Source organism: Rhinoderma darwinii, chromosome 8 (genome assembly GCF_050947455.1).
Source record: "Rhinoderma darwinii isolate aRhiDar2 chromosome 8, aRhiDar2.hap1, whole genome shotgun sequence".
NCBI classification, from domain to species: Eukaryota; Metazoa; Chordata; class Amphibia; order Anura; family Rhinodermatidae; genus Rhinoderma; species Rhinoderma darwinii.
In genome coordinates this window covers 22306814-22330207 of record NC_134694.1, presented here as the reverse complement: position 1 = coordinate 22330207, position 23394 = coordinate 22306814, and the positions used below count along the sequence as shown (strand labels likewise).

Sequence of the window (23394 nt, the reverse complement as noted above, 5' to 3'; positions counted from 1 at the left end):
AATTGTCTCGGTGACCAGGAGAGTAATAGACGTGACTCCGTGGACCCTCCAGTGGTGGCAAAATTAAACCATTTAACACTTATAGTGTAAGAAACTAATCAGCACAGACTTCGCTAAAAAGAAAAACCTTAAATGGGTTGTCCACTACCAGACAACGGATGGCCACCGGATAGGTCATCAGTACATGATCTGTGGGGGACCGACACCTGGACCCCGCACCGTTAAGCCGGAAGCGGATGGCTCCGGTCATGGAATAGCGGCCGAGCTGCAGTACTGCTCCTATTCAAGTGAATGGGAGCAGAGCTGCAGTTCGGCAGAACGGCTGCTATGCAATGTACGGAGCCAACTGCTTCCTGCTCCGTACATCGCATAATGTGCCACAACATCCGGTGCCTGCAGGCTACTGGAGCAGCTGATCGATGTAGGATTCGGGTGTCGGACCCAGACTGATAATATACTGATGACCTATCCGGTGGATAGGTTATCAGTTATCCGGTAGTGGACAACACCTTTAAAAGGTAAAGGTGGACATTCGCTTTATGGCTATGCTCACATGTTGGAATAAGGAGCGTCAAAGAAGCGCAACTACCATGCGCCAAAAAACGGAAGCAAAAGCGTAATATAAACGACATGTACTCAAATAGTATTGCCGCAGTTACACAATAGTGGCAGCCATCATTTTAAAGAAACAGTTCTTTTGGAAACCGCGATCACAGAATTGTGTATGGACATCAATCAGCATGGCTTTACTGGTCAATAAAGTCTAAACCCATGAAACTACACAATCTAGTATGGACTCAACTTGAAATACATACAAGAAAGGGTTAAAACAGGCAACTTTATGCTGGCCGCATGGTGCAACGAACGCAGATGTGTGCAACAAATGTTGCGGAAAAAAACGAGGTGGTGCGTCATCTATCCCCACCGGACACAAAATAAAAAAACAAGAATGCTCACCTCACTGCTCCTCCGATCCCCTGCAAGTCCAGGCACTGACACCAAGTAGGGCCTTATATGCGACAATGTCATTAGTGTCACGTCACATACAAACTGACGCTGCCGGATGTCAGAACCTTATATAAGCCACCGCATGCTGAGGGGAGAAAAGGAGCAGTGAGGGGAGGATAACTATTTTCATATTAATTTAATTGTCCAAGGAAGGGGGGGGGGGGGGAGAAGGAGTGGTCTGGTGTAAATTAGAATTAATTTGTTGAGCCACTGTAAACCCGCCCCAAATGTGTAGCAAATTACAACTTTTGGACGCTTTTGCAACTTTTCTACGCCCAACGACTTGATACATTTAGAAGAGTCATGTCTCAACGCTCAATGTGTTGATCCTATTGCAATCCAAGACCTGGAGGGATCAAGATGAATCTATATATATTTAGATACATATGAGTTTCCTATTGATGCGCACTGGAAATGGCAGAGATTACAGCAGGTAAAGGATTGCAGCTATATTTAGGGGTTAGGTTATGCTCATTAAATGGGGTGTCTCATATGATAACCCCTTTCATATAGGTCCGGCTCCTGACACCCCCAGCGAACGGCTGATTTTTCCGGGGGAAAGCCAGACCAGATACGAACGTTTTGGGTTCGTGTGGGTTTTTTTTCAGTGTGTTGCGCGCAACTTCTTACTTACATTTTATTAAAAATAATTTTTGCTTTTTGAGATACAGCTGCTTTGTATCCTCTATACAGAGCAGCTGTATCTAGCGCTGAAACCTGTATCCGTCAGGTCAGCGGGTCCTGTGTGTCTGACACGCAGGATCGAGCGGTTAACGATCACATCTAAGCTCTTAACTTGGATGTGATGGATAACAGGTGGATCCTGTATGTCAGACACACACAGAACCCGCTGACACTGAACCCGTCAGTGCCGCTGACCTGACGGATACAGGTTTCAGCGCTAGATACAGATGCTCGGTTTACAGGATACACAGCAGCTGCATCTCAAAAAGTAAAAATCATTTTTACTAAAATGTAATAACGAAGTTGCACAAAACACACGGATAGACAATTTTATTTAAAAAAAAAACATAAGTCACCACATTTTAAAAACTGCACCCCTCAAAGTATTCAAAACAGCATTAATAAAGTTTCTTAACCCTTTAGGTGTTTCACAAGAATTAAAGCATAGGGGTGAAATTTAAAATTCATATTTTTTTGCAGAAATTCATGTTTAATGATTTTTTTCCTGTAACACAGAGGGTATTACCAGAGAAACGCAACGCAATATTTATTGGCCAGAATTTACAGTTTTTAGAATTATCTCACAGGTGGCCCGAATGTGCTTATGGACTGAAACACCAGCCTCAGACGCAAAGGAGCACCTAGAGGATTTTGGGGCCTTCTATTTATTACAATATATTTTAGGCACCATGTCAGGTTTGGAGAGGTCTTGTGGTACCAAAACAGTAAAAAAAAAAAAAAACACAACCAAGAAGTGACCCCATTTTGGAAACTACACCCCTCAAGTAATTTATCAAGGGGTGTAGTGGGCATTTTTAAGGCACAGGTTTTTTGCTGAATTTAGTGGAGTGAGCCCGTAAAAATGAAAATCTAATTTTTTTCAAATAAAAACGTAGAAATGTTAAATTTTTTCAAGGCATAAAGGACAAAAAACACCCCAACATTTGAAAAGCTATTTCTCCCGATTACAGCAATACCCCATATGTGGTAATAAACTGCTGTTTGGACACACGGCAGAGGTCAGAAGGGAAGGAGCGCCATTTGGCTTTTGGAGCTCAAGTTTTGCTGCAATGGTTTTCGGGTGCCATGTCACATTTGCAAAGCCCCTGTGGGACCTAAACAGTGGAAAACCCAGAAAAGTGACCCCATTTGGAAAACTACACCCCTCAAGGAATTTATCGAGGAGTATAGTAAGCATTTTGACCCCACGTTTTTTTTTTTTTACTAACTTTAGTGGAATTAGGCTGTTAAAGGAAATTCTACATTTTTTCTAATAAAATGTCGTTTTAGCTCAGATTTTTAAAATTTCACAATAAATAAAATGAGAAAAAGCACCCCAAAATTTGTAAAGCAACCTCTTCTGAGTATAGCAATACCCCATATGTAGCAATAAACTGCTGTTTCGACACACGGCAGGGCTTAGAAGGGAAGGAGCACCATTTGGAGCTCAAATTTAGCAGGCATGGTTTTCAGGCGCCATGTCACATTTCAAAAGCCCCTACGGGGCCAAAACAAAAGCCCCCCAAAAGTGACACCATTTCGGAAACTACACCCCTTAAGGAATGTATCTAGTGGTATAGTGAGCATTTAAACCCCACAAGTCTTGAAGAATTTATTGGCATTAGGCTGTAAAAATTAATATTAACATTTTTTTCCACTAAAAAGTTGCATTTTTTCATTTTCACAAGGGATAAAGGAGACAAATCCGCCCAACATTTGTAAAACAATTTCTCTCGAGTAAGGCAATACCCCACGTGGTGATAAACTGCTATTTGGACACACAGCAAGGCTCTAAAGGGAAGGAGCGCAATTAGGTTTTTGGAGTGGAGATTTTACGAAATTAGTTTTCGGACATCATGTTGCATTGAGCTAAGTTACCAGTACAATGGAAAACCCCGAAAAAATTACCCCATTTTGGAAAATACATCCCTGAAGAAATTTATATAGAGGTATTGTGAGCATTTTGACCCCGTAAGGGTTTTTCAGAAATTAGTGCACAGTGGATGTTGCAGATTGAAAATTGCCATTTGACATCTGTGACCAATATGTTGTGCCCAGCTTGTGCCACTGGAGAGACACACCCCATAAATTGTTAAGCGGGTTCTCCAGAGTACAGTAATACCCCATATGTGGTCAAACTGCTTTTTGGGCACACTGTCAGGCTCAGAAGGACCACCATCTGGCTTTTGGAGTGTAGATTTTGCTTGGTAGTTTTGTTTGGGGTTTTACTGGTATTTCAGTTTATAATGAGGGGGCATATGTAATCTGTGCGGAGTACATCGGGTATATGTAATCTGTGCCTGAGTGCATCGGGACATAATAGGATTATGTAATGGGTCAATGAATATTATTAATAATCCATGGATTGGTGTGGTATGCTTTGAACCAATCCTTTATGCACAGGCTGGATTTTTTGGGTATTATTCAAAATATCTGTGCACCAGTATCGCCTAATCTTTGGCTTCTTCACTAGCCATATAAGGCCTTAAAGTTTCCTTATCTCCGCTGCATCTACGGGGTCCACCTGTGGGGTCTTTAGTGAAAAACGACTGGACCTAAAAAATTTGTCTGGGCCGTCATTTGGAATCGTTGTGTTTTGAGAGTCATAACGTGTTATTTTTCCGTTGACGGAGCTGTGTGAGGGCTTGTTTTTTGTGGAACGAGCTGCAATTTTTATTGGTTCCATTTTGGGGTACATGCGATTTTTTTATTATCACTATTTATTCCATTTTTTGGGAGACGAGGAAACCAAAAAACGGCAATTCTAGCACGGTTTTTCTTTTTTTACAGCGTTCACCGTGCAGTATAGACATGTTAACTTCATTCTCTGGGTAGATACATTTACAGCGATACCAAATTTATATTTTTTCCGTTTTACTACTACCAAAAAATTACTCTTAACAAAAATCATGTTTTGTGTCACCATTTTCTGACAGCCATAACTTTTATTTTTCAGTTGATATCGCTGTGAGAAGGCTTGTTTTTTGCGTGACAAACAGTAGTTTTCGTAAGTACCATTTTGGCGTACTTGACTTAGATTTTTTTTTACATTTCTTCTGAGACAAGGTGACCAGAAAAAAATAGAACTTGATCAGGGCAACAGGTTTAATGTTTTTATTACTCATCTTAAACGTTTTTTTTTTTTAAACTTTTTTTCACTTTGGCTTTGTTCACATCTGCGTCAGGGCTCCGTTCCGTCGGCGCTTTCACACGTAGTAGATTCATTCAATAAATAACTATACTGCATTCACTGAAACATTAAAAAGTATCTGTCACCGCAGATAACCTCATTCATTTTTTTATGGAGGTTTAACCCGTTAGTGACCGGCCCATCGTGTTTCTACGTCGGTCACTAACGGGCCTTATTCCGATGCCATAGACTTTTTACGTCGCGGCATCGGAATAAGTAAACAGAGCAGGGAGCTGTCAGATCTCCCTGCTCTCAGCTGCTAGAGGCAGCTGAGGGCTGGGGGCACCCGATATTAGTATCGATCTCACCTGTTTAACCCCTCAGATGTGGTGCACAATAGCGAGCACCGCATCTGAATGGTTTTGGAGAGAGGGAGGGAGCTCCCTTTCTCCCCCACCGACACCCGGCGATACAATCGCCGAGTGTCTGTGTCTCCAATGACAGCCGGGGATCTAATAAAGGCCCCCAGGTCTGCCTGGAGTGAATGCCTGCTAGATCATGCCGCAGGCATGACCTAGCAGATGCCTGTCCGTGTTAAACGGACAGGCAGTAATACACTGCAATACAAAAGTATTGCAGTGTATTATAAATGCGATCGCAGAATCGCATATTATAGTCCCCTAGTGGGACTAGTAAAAAAGTGAAAAAAAAGTTTAATAAAAGTTAATTTAAAAAAAAATGTGAAAAAAATGAAAAACCCAGCTTTTCCCCTCACAAAATGCTTTACTATTAAAAAAACAAAATAAAGTTAAAAAGTTACACATATTTGGTATCGCCGCGTCCGTAACGACCCCGACTATAAATCTATTACATTATTTAACCCGCACGGTGAACGCCGTAAATTTTTTTATAAAACACTATGGAAAAATTGCTGTTTTCTGTGAATACGGACTTTAAAAAAATGTGATCAAAAAGTCGCATCTACTCCAAAATGGTACCAATAAAAACTACAAGTCTTCCCGCAAAAAAAAAGCCCTCATACAACCGCATCGGCGAAAAAATAAAAACGTTACGGCTCTTCAAATATGGAGACACAAAAACAAATCATTTTGAAAAAAAAAGCGTTTTTACTGTGTAAAAGTAGTAAAACATACAAAAACTATACAAATTTGGTATCGTTGCAATCGTAACAACCCGCTAAATAAAGTTATTGTGTTATTTATATCACACGGTAAACGGCGTAGATTTAAGACGCGAAAAAGAGTGGCGAAATTTCAGGTTTTTTTCTATTTCCCCCCAAATAAAAGTTAATCAATAAATAATATGTCCCCCAAAATGGTGCTATTGAAAAGTACAACTTGTCCCGCAAAAAACCAGACCTTATACAGCTATGTCGACGCAAAAATAAAAATGTTATAGCTCTTGGAATGCGACGATGGAAAAACTTAAAAAATGGCTTGGTCATTAAGGTCTAAAATAGGCTGGTCATTAAGGGGTTAACCTACAGACGTACAATGACATGGAAGATAATATAAATAAAATTACTATTAATATCAGGGCAGCCGCAGGGAATCAGAAATTCTCCATGGCTGCCGTGCTCTATTTTTGGATCTCTCTAGTGTCAAGGGGAACAATTACAATATATTAGGGAACTACTGTAAACATAAAATACAAGAAAACGCAATAAAGTATCTGTCATTATCAATAAACAACCCCAATATCCTCTGAAACTTGACAGGGAAATAAAATGGTAAAAATGGGAAAACCGTGTTGTATGTAAGCACCGAGGACCAAACTACAATACAGTCCACTGAAAAGTCCGGTTACCATCCCATTCACAATGCTGAATCTACGTCCGCACTAGAATTCACCCAAATGTTTGAAAACAAACTAGTAGCAGCTATAGCAGTACCTGCGAGTCATGATGTGGCAGAGCTAAATTTCTTGGTTTTGTGCATAACTTGGTTTTAGTCATTGGTAAGATCTTGTTTGTGCCCTACGTTCAGCGCATATGCCCCAAAATCTCCCTATGTACATGTCCATCTGGCAAACATAACTTATTGACTCCCATTGCAAACAAAAAAATTATTTATATTTCAGCAGAATCATCTGTATCGATAAGTGTGCTCACTCATCACAGTAAAAAAAAATAAAAAAATTAGGTTGACGCATGCCGACCCAACAGATGCTAAACCACCACTCTTGGCATAAGTTTGCCCCATTTTAGACTGGACACATTCAGCGCATATGTTGGGGGCATTTCCTGGACTATATGGGTTAAGTAAATGACAAACGTGAAGATGGCCTTATCTGTAGTTCTGTGGAAAACCATTAATAACATTGGGTGGTGATGTTGAGTTATGACAAACTAGGCCAGGATCACACACCAACTTTTGATGCAGTTTTGGCTCAGTTTTTTTGAGTCAAACACAAGAGTGGACAAATAAATAAATGTGTAACAGTCTCTTCTTCATACCCTTTTTTCCGTTTGGAACGACCTCTGGCTTTGGCACAGAAAAACGGAGCCCAAAAACTGCACCAAAACGTCATCCTGTCCTAAAGCGGACCACGCGCATTAGATAAATGGTAATGGGATCCTCCAACAATCGAATGTGTATGGCGGACTACGTAGAGGGATTGAGGATTAGGCATGTTGGATTTCAACATACCTGACCCCGTCTTCTCCGTGTAAATAAGCGAAGACAGAGCTCTCGGATAGAGGATTATTATTACTCCCCATGGCAACATATACTCAAATCGGAACATGCAAGTTTATAGGGGAGTTCGGCGAGTTAGCGTTGGGTCGATCAGATGTGTGTCCGGCCTGATTTGGCTGTGCTGCGTTGAAAAAAAACCCCACAAACTACTCAACTCTGCTACATCTGTAAATAATATATTTTTATAAGAACCATGTAATACTTTCCTGCGTCTTTTATATGGGATCAGGACATCCAGCCTTCCAAGCAGCAATGTAATCTAAGTTTGAACACATTTTTCAGCTGAGATGTGTTTAATTCAATACAAAACACTGAAGTGCTCCCTCTGTGCCAGTCAAAGAAAGCGGTGATCACTTAATAGACATCTGCAGGAAAGCCGTTCTTGTGAGTCATGGGATGTATCGGTCTAAATCAACTAGGACAGGAAAATTACTGAGCGCTTGGGGCAAGAAAACCTCTGGCCACAATGCAGACTAATCGATTCCCAATAAAAACAAATCTGTTCCCTTCATTGTGCGAATAAAACCAACCTCAGGCCATTGAAGAGCTGCTTAGACTTATCCAGCAAGTAGCAGAAGTCAGTGACCGTCTTCCTCTCCACCTGGGGGATGTCCTCATCGTTGCCCAAAGACATTGCTCCTTCTTGTAATGTTCTTTACCCTGAAAAAGGCAAAACACGTGTTAATGAATGAACTCCAAAAAACGTAACTCTTTACTGAAATCTTGGCTGAGGATTTGAAATTTAGGGTCACCCCTAACCTCCGCCCTGCTTTAGGGTTAGTAGGTCTTTCGTTTTCATGATCAGGTAGAAGGTTTTGTCTGTCCAAGAGTTAAGCCCCATGCACACAAACGTGCTTTTGCAGCCGCAATTCCCCCGAAAATCCACGGGAGAATTGCGGTCCCATTCATTCCAATGGGGCCATGCACACGACCGGACAAGAATAGGACACGTTCTATATTTTGCGGATCATGTCTATGGCTGGGACATACATCCGTAAAAATAAGGAAAGGTGTCCGTGGCCAATAGAAATAAATGGGTCTACAATTTCATCCGTACTTATGGATGTAAACTTTGATCGTGTGAATGTGACCTTAACGAGCTGGGGGCTCCCGAAGATGGATATCATAACCCCACTCCCTGCAGAATTACTTTGTGCATAGACTTACAGACCAGATCTAACCCCCTACCCAACCTCAGTCACAATAACATTTCGTTCACACTAAGGCTGGGTTCACACGAGCACATTAACGTCCGTAATGGACGTACGTATTTCGGCCGCAAGTCCCGGACCGAACTCAGTGCAGAGAGCCGGGCACCTAGCATCATAGTTATGTACGATGCTAGGAGTCCCTGCCTCTCCGTGGAACTACTGTCCCGTACTGAAAACATGATTACAGTACGGGACAGTTGTCCTGCAGAGAGGCAGGGACTCCTAGCGTCGTACATAACTATGATGCTAGGAGCCCGGCTCCCTGCACTGAGTTCGGTCCGGGACTTGCGGCCGAAATACGTCCATTCATTACGGACGTTAATGTGCTCGTGTGAACCCAGCCTAATACTGCAAAAACCGTCCTGATAGGGTTTTCGGCTGGGTGTGTTTATTTCAATGAGCAAAGGGGAATAAACAGCTGGCAGACGCTTATCTTCTTCTAGCTGCTGTGCCAGTCACCTGACTAAAGATTACATTCTTGATAATAGGATTCATTACATAGGTCTTTACAAATCTATATGCTTACACATGTATGACAGATGTTTTAACTCATGCATTCCTATCAGCAGATTTTAAAGCGCCATTCCACTTAAAAAGTAAGTGAACCCCTGTTAATGACTTGAAGAGCGAATTGGCAATCGTTGTTTCAATTAAGGAGTTGAGATTGGAAGTGTGGGTTTCACAGGTGCTTTGTCCATTAAAGGCACACAAAACCTGGTTACTGACAAATCTGTTATTTTTTTAAGCAAGATTGGTTATTACGAACAATGCCTCAAAGCAAACAATTTTTTGAAGACCTCAAAAGATGTGATAGAGATGTCTGAAGATGCAAAATGCTATAAGACCTGGGTGTATATCAATCCACAGTTGGACATGGTCTACCAATGGAGAAAATTCAGGACTGTTGCTGTTCTCCCTAGGAGTGGGCATCCGTTTAGCAAGCAGTCACAGAGGGCAGATTTGTTGCATAAAGTTCTGCCAGTAAAAATCCGACTTTACAAACTGCAAAAAACCTTTGTTTGTTTCGAATTGTGGACATATGAACACTGAACAAGAATGGCGTTCACAGAAGGACGCCACGAAATAAGCCAATGCTGTTAAAACAACAGGCATCTCAATTTTGTCTGAGACCACATGGATGTTCCACAAAGCTTCTGGGAAAATGTTCTCTGGACAGATGAGACAAAAGTGGGACTTGTTAGTACAAATACACAACACTATGTTTAAAGCATAAAGTAACCTGAATACCAAAACCTCATACCAAAAGAAAGTATGGTGGAGGGATCCCTGGCGATCATTGAGGGAACAATGAATACAAAAGGTGTATCGAAACATTTTCTAGAAGAATGAAAGGGCAGCAATATACGACCTCAAGCTGAAGAGACGTCGGGTGATGTAACAAGACAATGACCCAGAGCACACAAGTAGATCAACCAAACAATGGTTGAAAGAGGATTTGTGTTTTAGGTTATGTCCACACGGCAAACAAAAACCGGCTGTAAAATACGGAGCTGTATTCAAAGTAAAATACGGAGCTGTATTCAAAGTAAAATACGGAGCTGTATTCAAAGTAAAATACGGAGCTGTATTCAAAGTAAAATACGGAGCTGTATTTAAAGTAAAATACGGAGCTGTATTCAAAGTAAAATACGGAGCTGTATTCAAAGTAAAATACGGAGCTGTATTCAAAGTAAAATACGGAGCTGTATTCAAAGTAAAATACGGAGCTGTATTCAAAGTAAAATACGGAGCTGTATTCAAAGTAAAATACGGAGCTGTATTCAAAGTAAAATACGGAGCTGTATTCAAAGTAAAATACGGAGCTGTATTCAAAGTAAAATACGGAGCTGTATTCAAAGTAAAATACGGAGCTGTATTCAAAGTAAAATACGGAGCTGTATTCAAAGTAAGGGTATGTTCACACGTAGTCAACCAAAACGTCTGAAAATCCAGGAGCTGTTTTCAAGGGAAAACAGACCCTGCTTTTCAGACGTTTTTTTTACCAACTCGCATTTTTCGCGGCGTTTTTCGCGCCGTTTTCGCTGCGTTTTTTACGTCCGTGTTTGGAGCTGTTTGCATTGGAGTCTATGAGAAAACAGCTCCAAAAACGTCTGAAAGAAGTGTCCTGCACTTCTTTTGACGAGGCTGTATTTTTACGAGTCGTCGTTTGACAGCTGTCAAACGACGACGCGTAAATAACAGGTCATCTGCACAGTACGTCGGCAAACCCATTCAAATGAATGGGCAGATGTTTGCCGACGTATTGGAGCCGTATTTTCAGACGTAAAACGAGGCATAATACGCCTCGTATATGTCTGAAATTTGGCCGTGTGAACATACCCTAAGGGTATGTTCACACGCTAGCTGTCATTTACGGCTGAAATGACAGCCTGTTTTCATAAGAAAACAGCTGCCTCGTTTCAGCCGTAAAAGCAGCTCCTCGTAATATACGAGGCGTCTGTGACGCTCGTATATCTTGAGCTGCTCTTCATTGAGTTTAATGAACGGCTCAAATTACGTTGCAAAGAAGTGCCCTGCACTTCTTTGCCGAGGCAGACAATTTACGCGTCGTCGTTTGACAGCTGTCAAACGACGGCGCGTAAATTACATGTCGTCTGCACAATACGTCGGCAAACCCATTCAAATGAATGGGCAGATGTTTGCCGACGTATTGTACCCCTATTTTCAGACGTAAAACGAGGCATAATACGCCTCGTTTACGTCTGAAAATAGGTCGTGTGAACCCAGCTTTAAACAGCCTCTGATTTTCAGCCGTTTTTTTTGGTGCTTTTTTTAAGCCCATTTTTCTATTGAGACTATGAAAAACTGCTCCAAAATCGGCTCAAGAAGTGACATGCACTGTGGGAATGAACTGCTGCTTTTCCCATTGAAGTCAATGGGCAGATGTTTGGAGGCATTTAGTCTCTGTATTTTTAGCAGTTTTTCGGGGCGTTTACGGCCTGAAAATAGACCGTGTGAACATAACCTTAGAATGACCAAGTCAGAATCCTGACCTTAACCCTATCGAGATGCTGCGGCATGACCTGAAGAGCGCTGTGCACACAAGGCATCCCAAAAATACTGATGAACTAAAAACACATTTACAAGGAGGAATGATCACATGTGCAAAAGTCATTTGTAGATGCAGGAAACATTTGGTGGAGGTGATCGCTGCTGAAGTGGAATCTACAGGTTATTAAATTTAGCATGAGAAACTGACAAAGAAAAAAAATGATCGACTTGAGGCACGTGAAGTACAAAAAATATATATACAATCTTTATTGAATAGAGACATGAGACAAGTAAAAAGATGGAAATAAGGATAAGTCACACAATAAAAAAGGACGTCACATCAATCATAAATCAGATGTGCTAATTTGGTCAACATGTTGGAAACAATAAGGTATTATGGCAGCGAATAAATAAATAGCAGCATACCTGGCTAAAACACATATATGCATATATTTCGTACAGTAGTGGCGATTTAAGTAAAAAAGAAAATGTATAAACAACGCCAACAGGATACAATAGTATAGAGCAGTTTAGGTGTGCAAAAGCTGGTTTTGAAGTGTAATCAAAGAGTTATAGGCAAAGTTTTGTGCAAGCTGCTGAAGATGGCAAGTATTTGTTCAACATACCAGTAGACATTGTGATGCAAAGATGGGACGTCTACACCCGACGCGCGTTTCGGCACCTGCCTTCGTCCGGGGTGCCGAAACGCGCGTCGGGTGTAGACGTCCCATCTTTGCATCACAATGTCTACTGGTATGTTGAACAAATACTTGCCATCTTCAGCAGCTTGCACAAAACTTTGCCTATAACTCTTTGATTACACTTCAAAACCAGCTTTTGCACACCTAAACTGCTCTATACTATTGTATCCTGTTGGCGTTGTTTATACATTTTCTTTTTTACTTAAATCGCCACTACTGTACGAAATATATGCATATATGTGTTTTAGCCAGGTATGCTGCTATTTATTTATTCGCTGCCATAATACCTTATTGTTTCCAACATGTTGACCAAATTAGCACATCTGATTTATGATTGATGTGACGTCCTTTTTTATTGTGTGACTTATCCTTATTTCCATCTTTTTACTTGTCTCATGTCTCTATTCAATAAAGGTTGTATATATATTTTTTGTACTTCACGTGCCTCAAGTCGATCATTTTTTCTTTGTCAGTTTCTCATGCTAAATCTTTTGATCGACGCACCAAGTGTATCTTGGTCAATACTTAGGATATGATAACGTGCCGCTCACATAACTAGCAACAGTGCTTTACAGTGTAAATGTTGATGTTTCGAGCACCATTATCATCATCATATTCTGTCTGTTGGTATTCTTTTGGTCTATAGGTTATTAAATTTAAAGAGTTCACTTACATTTTCTCCGTGCACTGTGGATGTCTACTCAATAAGACATGATCAGTACAACTATTTGTGTTATTCGTTTAGTTAGATTGTGCTTGTCTAGAATTTGGACTTCGGCTTCGTTCACATCTGCGCCAGGGTCCCGTTCTGACGTTTTGTCGGAGCTTCCCGTCAGAACGGGGCCCTGACTGATACAAACGGAGACCATAGGTTTTCGTTTCCATCACCATTGATTTCAATGGTGACTGATCTGGTGCCAATGGTTTCCGTTTGTCACCGTTGTGCAAGTGTTCCGCAGTTTTGACTAAATGAATAGCGCAGTTGACTACGGTATTGATTCAGTCAAAACGACGGAACCTTTGCACAACTGAGGCAAAAGGAAACCATTGGAACCGAATCAGTCACCGTTGAAATCAATGGTGATTCAAACGGAAACCTATGGTTTCCATTTGCTTCAGTCAGGGTTCCGTTTTGACGAGAAGCTCAGACGAACGTCAGAACCGAGCCCTAGCGCAAATGTGAACGAAGCCTTACCTTGTAAAAGTAGTAATAGATAATAAAAACAAAACAAAAAAAAACTATATAAATTTGGTATCACCGTAACAATATTGACCGATAGAATAAAGTTAAACATGTCATTTAGACCGTACAGTGAATACCGTAGAAATGAAGCTCCAAAAACAATGGTAAAATTGCATTTATAATTGTTTTTAAATTTCACCAAAAATTATTTAAAAAAATTCTCAGTACATTATATGGTACCATAGAAAAAATACAGCTGAACTCAAACAAGCCCTCATATGGCTATGTCAATGGAAAAACAGAAAAAGTAGAACAGAAATTGTCTGCATCCTCGAGTTCAACCGTCCATATTCCAGATCGGGTATCAGATCCAGAATAAAGACTGTTAATCAGATGGGTAATGTGTACCACTTTTTGATGCCCAGACCGGTTTAGTTATGCAGTAATACATACCCCACTAACGGTACAAAGGCAGATCAACCAACCACAAACAAGCTGGCAAACCACCCCATAATGGCGGCCATCAGTGGTTGTCACTCAGTGGAAGAATCAGATTCAATTTTAAATTTTTTTTTTTTAAAGTTCTAACTCATTTATAGCTGATTTTTAGTTTATTTTTTATTTTAGATGTTAATTCTTACCAAGTATTTTTTAGCTTCTAAGTATTTTAGAGGAACACTGTTGCAAACCTTGCTTTCCTGGGTATTGACAAGCCTGGAGTAAGTAAAGAGTTAATCTGGGAACTGCATTGTAACACCTCTCGGAGCTGGTGAACGCCAGTGACACTCTCTGGAGTACTGCGCGGGTACGAGAACGGTGGGCGTGAATGTGTGAGACGACTGGTGGATTCTGACACCTCACATAATTACGTTCTCACGTCCAACACTTTAATAAGATCATTTACATACATAAGAGGCAGAAATATAGCACTGGGATGATTCTTATATGTAATCTAGAGCATACAAGGAAAATAATCTGTACACACAGAAAATCGACATGGAGAGCTCTTCATACTGCCAAGGTTATGACAGTATGGGGCTATACATGGCAGAAATGAGCACACACTAAAATCCATATGTATTCTGTAGGGTGTTGTTCACATGGGTGGTAATGGGCTGCTACATGTATCAAAATGTGTTGTTCGCCATGCCGCTACAAAACAAGTGTTAATATATTAATGAACATATCGTATGTATTAACTTACATCGAATGCATTCATCCGTACAAATCAGTGGTGGTCCAAGAGGTGGGACCTGCAGAGAATGGATGGAGAGGTGGCTTCATGAGTGCGCGACTCTCTCTATGTTCACACGGAGTTAATCGCAGGCAGAAAATGGTCTCAAAATTCCATCTGGAATTATGACGCAGATTTTCCGCGGCCCTCAAAAAACGCCACAAAATACGCTTTCTATGCCTGCCATTGAGGTCAATGGGAGGTAAGAGACGTAAAACGCCCAAAGATAGGGCATGTCGCTTTTTGCCGCAACGCTCTTTCTGCTCGCGGTTAAAAAAAAACAAAAAAACGCCTCCGCGTGATTGAATGGAGCGGCAGTCAAGCATATGTGCTGGCGCTCCATTCTATGTTTACGGGACTAATGGAAACAGTCTCCGTCAGTCCCACAGAGTTTGGAGCAGCACCGCACATCCTCTGGACCTCCTTTATTAGCTGGAGCAGAGAGCTGCTGCAAAAAGGCATTTGAATAGCTGACATGTAATGCCACATTTTCCCTGCAGAGGCCACTGCAGGGGAAATGCTTGGCCAGCCGACACTTCCATTGGCGATAACAGCGGATCACCAGGAGCTTCTGAAGCTAGACAGTCAATCAGATGATCCTAGACCAGCTTTATACTAACTCCTTTTTATATTAATGTATTAAAGTATGCATATACATAGTAATTAAATATTGGTAAGTGAGGATTGATGGGTTCTAGAATAGGTATAAGTGTATTTTTAGGCGTTCACCCACTTATACAATATGCCAATTTCTTATTTTGGCTTCCTCATGCAGTCATGGGATTATGAACATTCACAACACATTTGGGCTATACGTCTGACAGACATTTGGATACCAAAAAACCTAAAGCGACTGTCCAGTAGTGAGCATAAAAACTCAGTAGATAAGCATCGCTTATGGGTTCTATCTTTTTGTGTTTGCTGCTTGGCAGAGCTGTGATCTGTGACTATAGCTTAGCTATAATGTCTACATGGAGTCTCAGGTGGTCTGGGACACATCTCCTGTATGATCATTGGTTCAGGCTGCTGCTCTGCCCCTCCCCACTGCAGCTCTGCTTCTTCAGATTGGCTGCTGTTGACCACCACAAGTCTTTTACAGGCTCAGCAGGAAGTCCATGAATTAAGAGCGGACTTCTATTACAAGAGATAAAATGATTAGAAAATACGTTAAAAAATATGAGAAAAATATGGAGAAAAAGATAAAGTTATCACACGTACACTGGATGTAAGTGAGCCTTCGTGAGGGGACCCTGGGGGCGGGGGTCGCTTTATACTTTTTAGGGTACGGTGTTAACTTATTCGGCACCGCAAAAACAACTTATACGCTTTGCTAACTTTTTTTTTTTCCTTACAACGGAAGTCAATGGACAGACAGATCCAAAATGTATAGCATACATTTAAATTGCACACATTTGGATCAATACAAATTCAGTGTTTACTTTTAGGATATGTTCAGATCATGTTTTCTCACCTATGTATACGTGTGACGAATGCCGTGGCATCTGTCACCCGGAGGTTATAATGGTATCTATTTAGAACATAGGTCATGAACTCTCATGACCCTTTACATGAAGTTTCTCTTAAACAGATACCATTATAGCATATGGCTGATGGATGCCAGTATAAGGCTTCCGATTAATACATCCGTCACCCATAGGATATAATGGCATCTGTTTAATGGATAGGAGATGGAAAGCTATTAAAAAGCTTGTGATATATCTATAGATGTATCTGTGAAGGATGGCCCACAGTGGTATCAGTCACCAATAGGCTACCAAAAAAAAATAAAAAATGTGTATGTGTGTGTATATTTCTGGAGTTTGCGGTATGGAATAGTGTAGTCTACCAAGGTATTCCATCTTTCTTTTTTTTTTTTTTCTACTTTGCTTTTGTCAATTGAGCCCTATGGCCACATCTAGCATATTGCATATTTCCCATCAGAGCTATCTGACCCCAGTCAGGTTGCCACAATTGCTGTCATTGTAGTCAAGTGACACATGCAGATTTTGCCATTTAATATGGGGCTGCCTAAATTTCCGACAATTTTGGGTAGAGTTGACTGGGATATTGACTGAAGGGCTAGAAATCCCAATTCCTCATGCCCCTGATGCGTTTACTCGGCTTTCTGTTTGACAAATCAGAAAAGATATTTATTTTTTTTTAGACCCATATCCTAGGAAGGGAAACGGTTGTCTTGAAATGGCGTTGCCATAAGAATGTGGGAAACTACGTACTCCACCTCTTACCCAGTTTGCCAGCTTCACCCCAACTATGGCTCTATCCCAACACAATACTGGGAATATATAAACCGTGTCCCTTTTTATAACGATTTGCAATTTTTTTAAAGTAACGGTCAGAGATTATGTGGAACAGGATGTATTATGACCATTTGTAGGTCTACTGGATTTTACTTTCGTCATGAACACGAGCAGTTTTTGTTGGTTGCACTTTAGTTCGTTTTACCATTTAACTAAAACACACACACACACACACACACACACACAGCATACTACTAATAAAACAAAATAAATATATAAATAAAACACAATAAATATATAAATAAAACAAAAAATAAATAAATAAAACAAAAAAATAAATAAATAAAACAAAAAATAAATAAATAAAACAAAAAATAAATAAATAAAAAACAAAAAATAAATAAATAAAACAAAAAATAAATAAAACAAATATATATATATATATATATATATATATATATATATATATATATATATATATATATATAGTGTGTCCAGAATGACAGGTGAGAATTCTCCCGGTAAACTGCTGTAATATTTTGCAAAAAATGCATAACAATTAAGATCGCAAATCACTTTCCTGTGGCACCAAGGAAAATTAGCACATAAATTCTACCTTGTACGCCAGTGCACTGCGAAGCCAAGAGCATGACTAAAGGCAATATATTAAAATGTCTATAAACCAGGGATTAAACCTTCTCAAAACTACAGCATCGTATAAGCTATTTACAAGGCAATCGCTTATGAAACATCGGTGCATATACTATTTGTTGTTACATGGACAAAGTACTATGGAATTTGGGCGCCAGTAAGACCATTCCAAGAGACTAGTTGACTTTTCAGTGGCCCAAAACCAAGAAAAGAGACAGACAGACACACACACACACAGACACTTTTTCCTACATCACGTATTTCGGAACGGAAAGCCAGTTCTGTTAGGGATGTATGCGGCGACAAAGTTTGCAGACGGTTTCCAATGACAATCAGCAGAACCGTGTATATAGCTCTGGGCTATAATTTAGGCTGTAACTCAGAAATAAGAAATGCAACTTTTAACCAGCTTTGTATATAAAGCAGCCAAAGTAACGCAGCAGCGATAGGTTTAGTTTATACTTCCAATCCTTCATTAGAACTTGAAACAAAAACATTCCTGGCGCTGCAGAAGAGATCTTTTTCCTGACATGCATCTATTTATCGGTTTCTTAGAAATGTTATTTGCAGTAGTTTTCTCATTCCACATACAGCCAGCGGGTAATATTTTAATAGGAAGACTTTGCCGCGTGCAGTTTGAGGAGCTTTATGGGAACAGCAAGTGACTGCTATAGCCCCGCTATCCCGGACACTGCAGATTTACTAAAAAGGTCAAATAATGGAAGCCTCAGGACACCCATCTGTTAACTTGCCACTCTTTTCTACAATCAATAAAAATGTGAGTAAATCAAAAGAATAAAATAAATACTGTAAAACAAGCCGTGGGCGACAAGCTCCTTCCTACTGCCGGCCGGCATGCAGCAATAAGCACAAAACAACGAGATTTACTGCATGAATTCCTACTCCTAATAAATGCCCTTTCTTGCCATACATGGACAATGGTTCAATCCACCAATTATGGGCCTCATTTACGAAGACGAAGGTTCTGGAAAACGCCACCAAACACGTGCTCCACATGTATATAAGTATGCGTTTCGCTGCTAAAAAAAAAAAAAAAATAATGTTTATTTTTTTTACCGTATATCATCCCCTCGAAGAGAGAAGTGTATATGATCTCTACCTCTACCGGACAAAGTTAGGCCGTAAGTATCCTCTTGGCATATGTTTGGCCAAAGATTGTCTAAGGGCACGTTGGCATATAGTTTAAGTGCTCCCAGCGTGTAAACTGATCGTACATCACAGGCCTGATTATCAGTCACTCAAATCAGATCATTGCTTTTATCTCAAAACCAGTTTTCCCCAAAATTTATATAAAATTAAACTAATGTAAATGTACCAAAAAACGGCATCTATATAAAGTACAATTAAGCTACATGGAACAAAAAAAGAAAAAAGAAAAAAAGTTATGAGTGCCGAGATGCGAAACGGTCTGTGTCCTTAAGGAGTTAAAAACCATAAGGAAAACCAAAAAGCTTATTGAAAAATTATATAACCTTTAATTATACAAAACAATTAAATTTGTTGAAACCAGACAACCCCTGTAATATTCAGGATCCTCATCTCTTGGCCAGAGTAGAGAGTGGTTACAAAGAGCGTCTCTGGCTCTGGAGGACCAGTCCTGTCCTGCATTACACAGGTCACCCATTGTTTGAATGGGCACTGTGTAATGCCTCATTTCTCCTGTGGTGGTGCTGCAGGTAAATTGAACACTTGCTGCCAGGTTTTCCCATAGATTACAGCTAATTGCTAGGGGGCCCAGCACGGGGACACTGATCAGAGCAAGACTTTTTTTTTTAACAAGTAGAGATCATCCAAAGCAGAGAACCCCTTTAAGTATCCTTCAATGATAGATTCTTCTTATATGGGTACATTTTCCCAAAACTTGGCCTGTGTACGGAAGACCCAACAAAAACAATTCTTGAGAACCAGATTTTTCCACAAGCAGAATATACATTGAACATAACCTAACCGCCATAAAAATCTCATATACCATTAAGGTAGCATAACTGTAAATATCATATTATATTTCTCCTGTAGAAATAGATGCACCACATTTCAATATCAAATAACGCCATAATATGAGATATCCACAGCGCTACCGATGACCTTCACAGTCAAGAAAGCCACAGACGGGTCACATATATAACAGCAACTCATGAGCTACGATCACAAGGGCAATTAATGTATTTATATCTAGTGTCTGAAGGCAAGATCAATACATACACCAATTTTAATACACGTGCATGTCGCCGAGCATGAAACTATTTAACCTCTTCCTTGCCACACAGGGCTGGCCTGATCCGGGAACGTTGTGCGATTCACGCAGCAAAAAAAATAATCCCTTATTTGCATGGCTGATCTTGGAGACTTTGCACTGCAGAAACCTATAATAAGAGCAATTACCTCCGCCAGGCTATTAACATTTCCACAATGCAATTAATTTACATTAGTCGTGTTTAAAGTTCTAATTAAGAAAACGTTCGCTCAGATTGCAGTCGCGCACGATAAGTGTTCTAGTCTCTCACTGACGCCTGAAACCAAGTCTTAACGGTAAAACCCAATGTAAAGGATCTTGTGGTAACGGCTGGATATAGACAAGTGACGAGATCATCATACGCTGAGGCATCAATGTGCGACTTATAGAATTGTTCACGTTGATGATGCACGTCTTATGTGACACACACACGAAGATTATGCAGAGGTCTATAAGCAGTTAAACGATTCAAGGTTCGGACTACCGCCGGCCATCTTGCGGGAACAACGCAGCATTAAATCTTACATATATCCATATCTCCTGTAATCTAGTAAATCAATGTTCCCATATTAGAAAACAAATACTTAAACAAAAATTAGATCATTGTTGGCCGGGTAGTTGGTCATGTAACCACATGTAAAAAAGCAATGGGGACAGATCTCTTTAAGGCCTAGTTCACACAGAGTATTTTGCAAACCAGGAGAAAAAAAAAAGAAAAAAAAAAAAACTGCTTCAAAATTGAGGCAGATTTTGAGCTGCCTGCACTTTCCTGACGCGGTTTTCACAGCATTTTTGAGGACCGCGGGCGAAAAACGCTGTTCCTGCCTCCCATTGACTACGATGGGAGGTCAGTGGCGGAGCCACGGCAAAAAAGGACATGACATTGAAATTAACGGGAAGCAGTCTCGTACGTTTTTTGGCTCCAATTCAGACGAGGTTTCCACGTCAAAATCAGCGCAAGAAAACTCAGTGTGAACACAGTTACAAGAAAAAGTAAATGAACCCTTTCGAATTACCTGTATTTCTGCATTGACATTGATAACAATCAAACCACAATTTATTAATAATCAATGCAGAAATCCAGGTTATTCCAAAGGGTTCACATACTTTTACTTGCAAATGTATATTAGATGCCCTGAATGAAACCATGCAGTGAGAGCTACTGCACCCACCAAACTGACTGCTGAAAACTTACGATATATGCCACGTACCGAGGCCCTCTGGATAGCAGGGGATGGATCGCCTAACCACATACAACACCTTTCTTGCGAAGGTGCCATAGATGCAGCCAGGTGATTCCTCTAGCCTTGTTTCATTTCGTCCATGTAATATATAATGTACTTGAGAGGCCACTCTGGCTTTAAAAAAATAAAAATAAAATAAATAGTGCAACCTTCATCAGGAGTCACCTATAAATGTCATCCATATCATGAGGCAACCCCTTTAGAGGTAATCTGTCGGCAGTTTTGAGTACTCAAAAAAACGCTGACCGTGCTATATACAGCGTTAGGAAGGCAGCGCAATTCCCTCATTGAAATCTCCGTTTTGAGGTCTCTAGCGCCACAGAGTCATCCTTTTCATGTTCAGTGCTCCAGGATCTATGTACTGAAAACGGACAGCCCATCCTCTCTGAGTGACGGCTCTAGTGTCCAATCAGGAGACCACTAGAGCAGAGAATGTCACTTGCAACCAAGGCGCTTGGGACACCCAAACGGAGATCCCTCGGTCATGCAACTTGCATGACTGACAACGTAGGTGTGATTAAACGATACTCCCCAACCTGTTCATAGCGCTGTCAAAATATGTGCAGACCGGCTGTGTAAAGGCAGACATGATGGGGCTAGAGCTCATGCACATGACTGTTGCCATCGATCGGGCCAAAACTACAGATCCTAGTAGGGTTGTCACGATACCAGAATTTGCACTTCAATACCGATACTTCGTGTAGTATTGCGATACTCTACACCAAAATTACACTTTGCCAACAATAATTTTAAAAAAAAAGTTTTAATTTTCTGATGTGAGGGACGTGGTGTTATGAATTTTGAACCTCCATATGCCTCACATTAATAGTAATTAACCCCAGCAAGTTCCTCAGTCATAATGGACAACATCGGGTTAATTACCATTAATGTGAGGCACATGGAGGTTCAAAATTCATAACACCTCTTGCCTCACATTATTAAGTGAAAAAGCTGTTTTTTTTATTTTATAACAGAGTAAATATCATAAATGACGCTATAAATTTGTTATTAAGGGCCCCGCCGATAGCGAATGTGTGTATATTTTACGCATTGAGTCTTATTTTAAGGTTTATTGTAAAAAAATGTGTGTATTATTTACTTTTAAAATTTTATGTACTGGCATATATCTATATACTGAGTGCACAGGCTGTTAGGACATACCTAACTATGCTCTAACAGGAAATATGGTCAGACAGCCCTGGGGTCCTTCAATGGACCCCGGGCTGTCTGCCCATATAGGGTATATCCCTCGATCGTGTCACAGGGTTTTCCGCCTCAAAAACCCCATTGAAATCAATGGGAGAGGGAAATAAACAAATTTTTTTTGACAAAAAACACTTGCGGTTTTCTCCTGTGTCGGTTGAAGAAATAGGGAAAAAAGGGCTTAAAAAACCGTGGCACAAAACCGCGTCAAAAATTACGATGGGTGCAAAACCACTTCAAAAAGACTGGAGCCAATTTTTCCAGGCAGAATTTTCTTCCTGCAAAAAAACTCTGTGTGAACATACCCCAAGAAAAGATGCTCCAGAATTGTTCTTTTATGGGAAATGCAAGTATTATGAAATCAGACATGTCAGGAGACCTACTAGGTCCTCAGTTTCTCTAAAGTAACAGTAATATAGCATGTAAGGCAGACAAAATATATTTTTTCTGCAATGTTGATCCAGAGGAAGGCAAAAACCCCCATGAGGGAAGACATTCATAGGCTGGGTTTCCACGGGTCAGATACGCTGCGTAGGAACTACGCAGCGTATCTGACCTGGAACCCGCAGCACATTCCATCCGAAAAAGCCGGAATTTCTGCTGCGGTAAGCAGCATAGAAATAAAAATTAAATTTAAAACAAAAAAACAAAAACATACCGCACAGTCCAGAAGAATCTCCCTTACTAGTCATCGAAACAAGGTTAGGGTAGTATGTAGATTATCTTTATCAGGCACTATTGGGGATGTGGGGGCAGCAATGGGGCATTATACAGTGTGGGGGCATTACACTGCATGGAAGTCCGTTAGGGGGTATATTATATACAGTAGTATACAGGAGGGTCAGGAGATTATTAATTCAACAGTGTAGAATGCAAATAGGAGTGTGGCCTAAATAAATCATTA

At 40.4% G+C, this 23394-nt stretch overlaps 1 protein-coding gene across 3 annotated transcripts in view; it reads right to left on the bottom strand.

Moving 5' to 3' along the window:
- SCAI (suppressor of cancer cell invasion) overlaps positions 1–23394 on the bottom strand; it is a 118712-nt gene that overhangs the window by 61316 nt on the left and 34002 nt on the right. For all 3 annotated transcript variants that reach the window (XR_012850318.1, XM_075835494.1, XM_075835495.1), the window contains exon 2: positions 8070–8199. Coding sequence is in view for 2 of the 3 variants with exons in the window: in XM_075835494.1 (XP_075691609.1) it covers positions 8070–8173 (104 nt within the window). In the remaining variant the exon portion in view is untranslated. The remainder of the gene's footprint in view (positions 1–8069; positions 8200–23394) is intronic.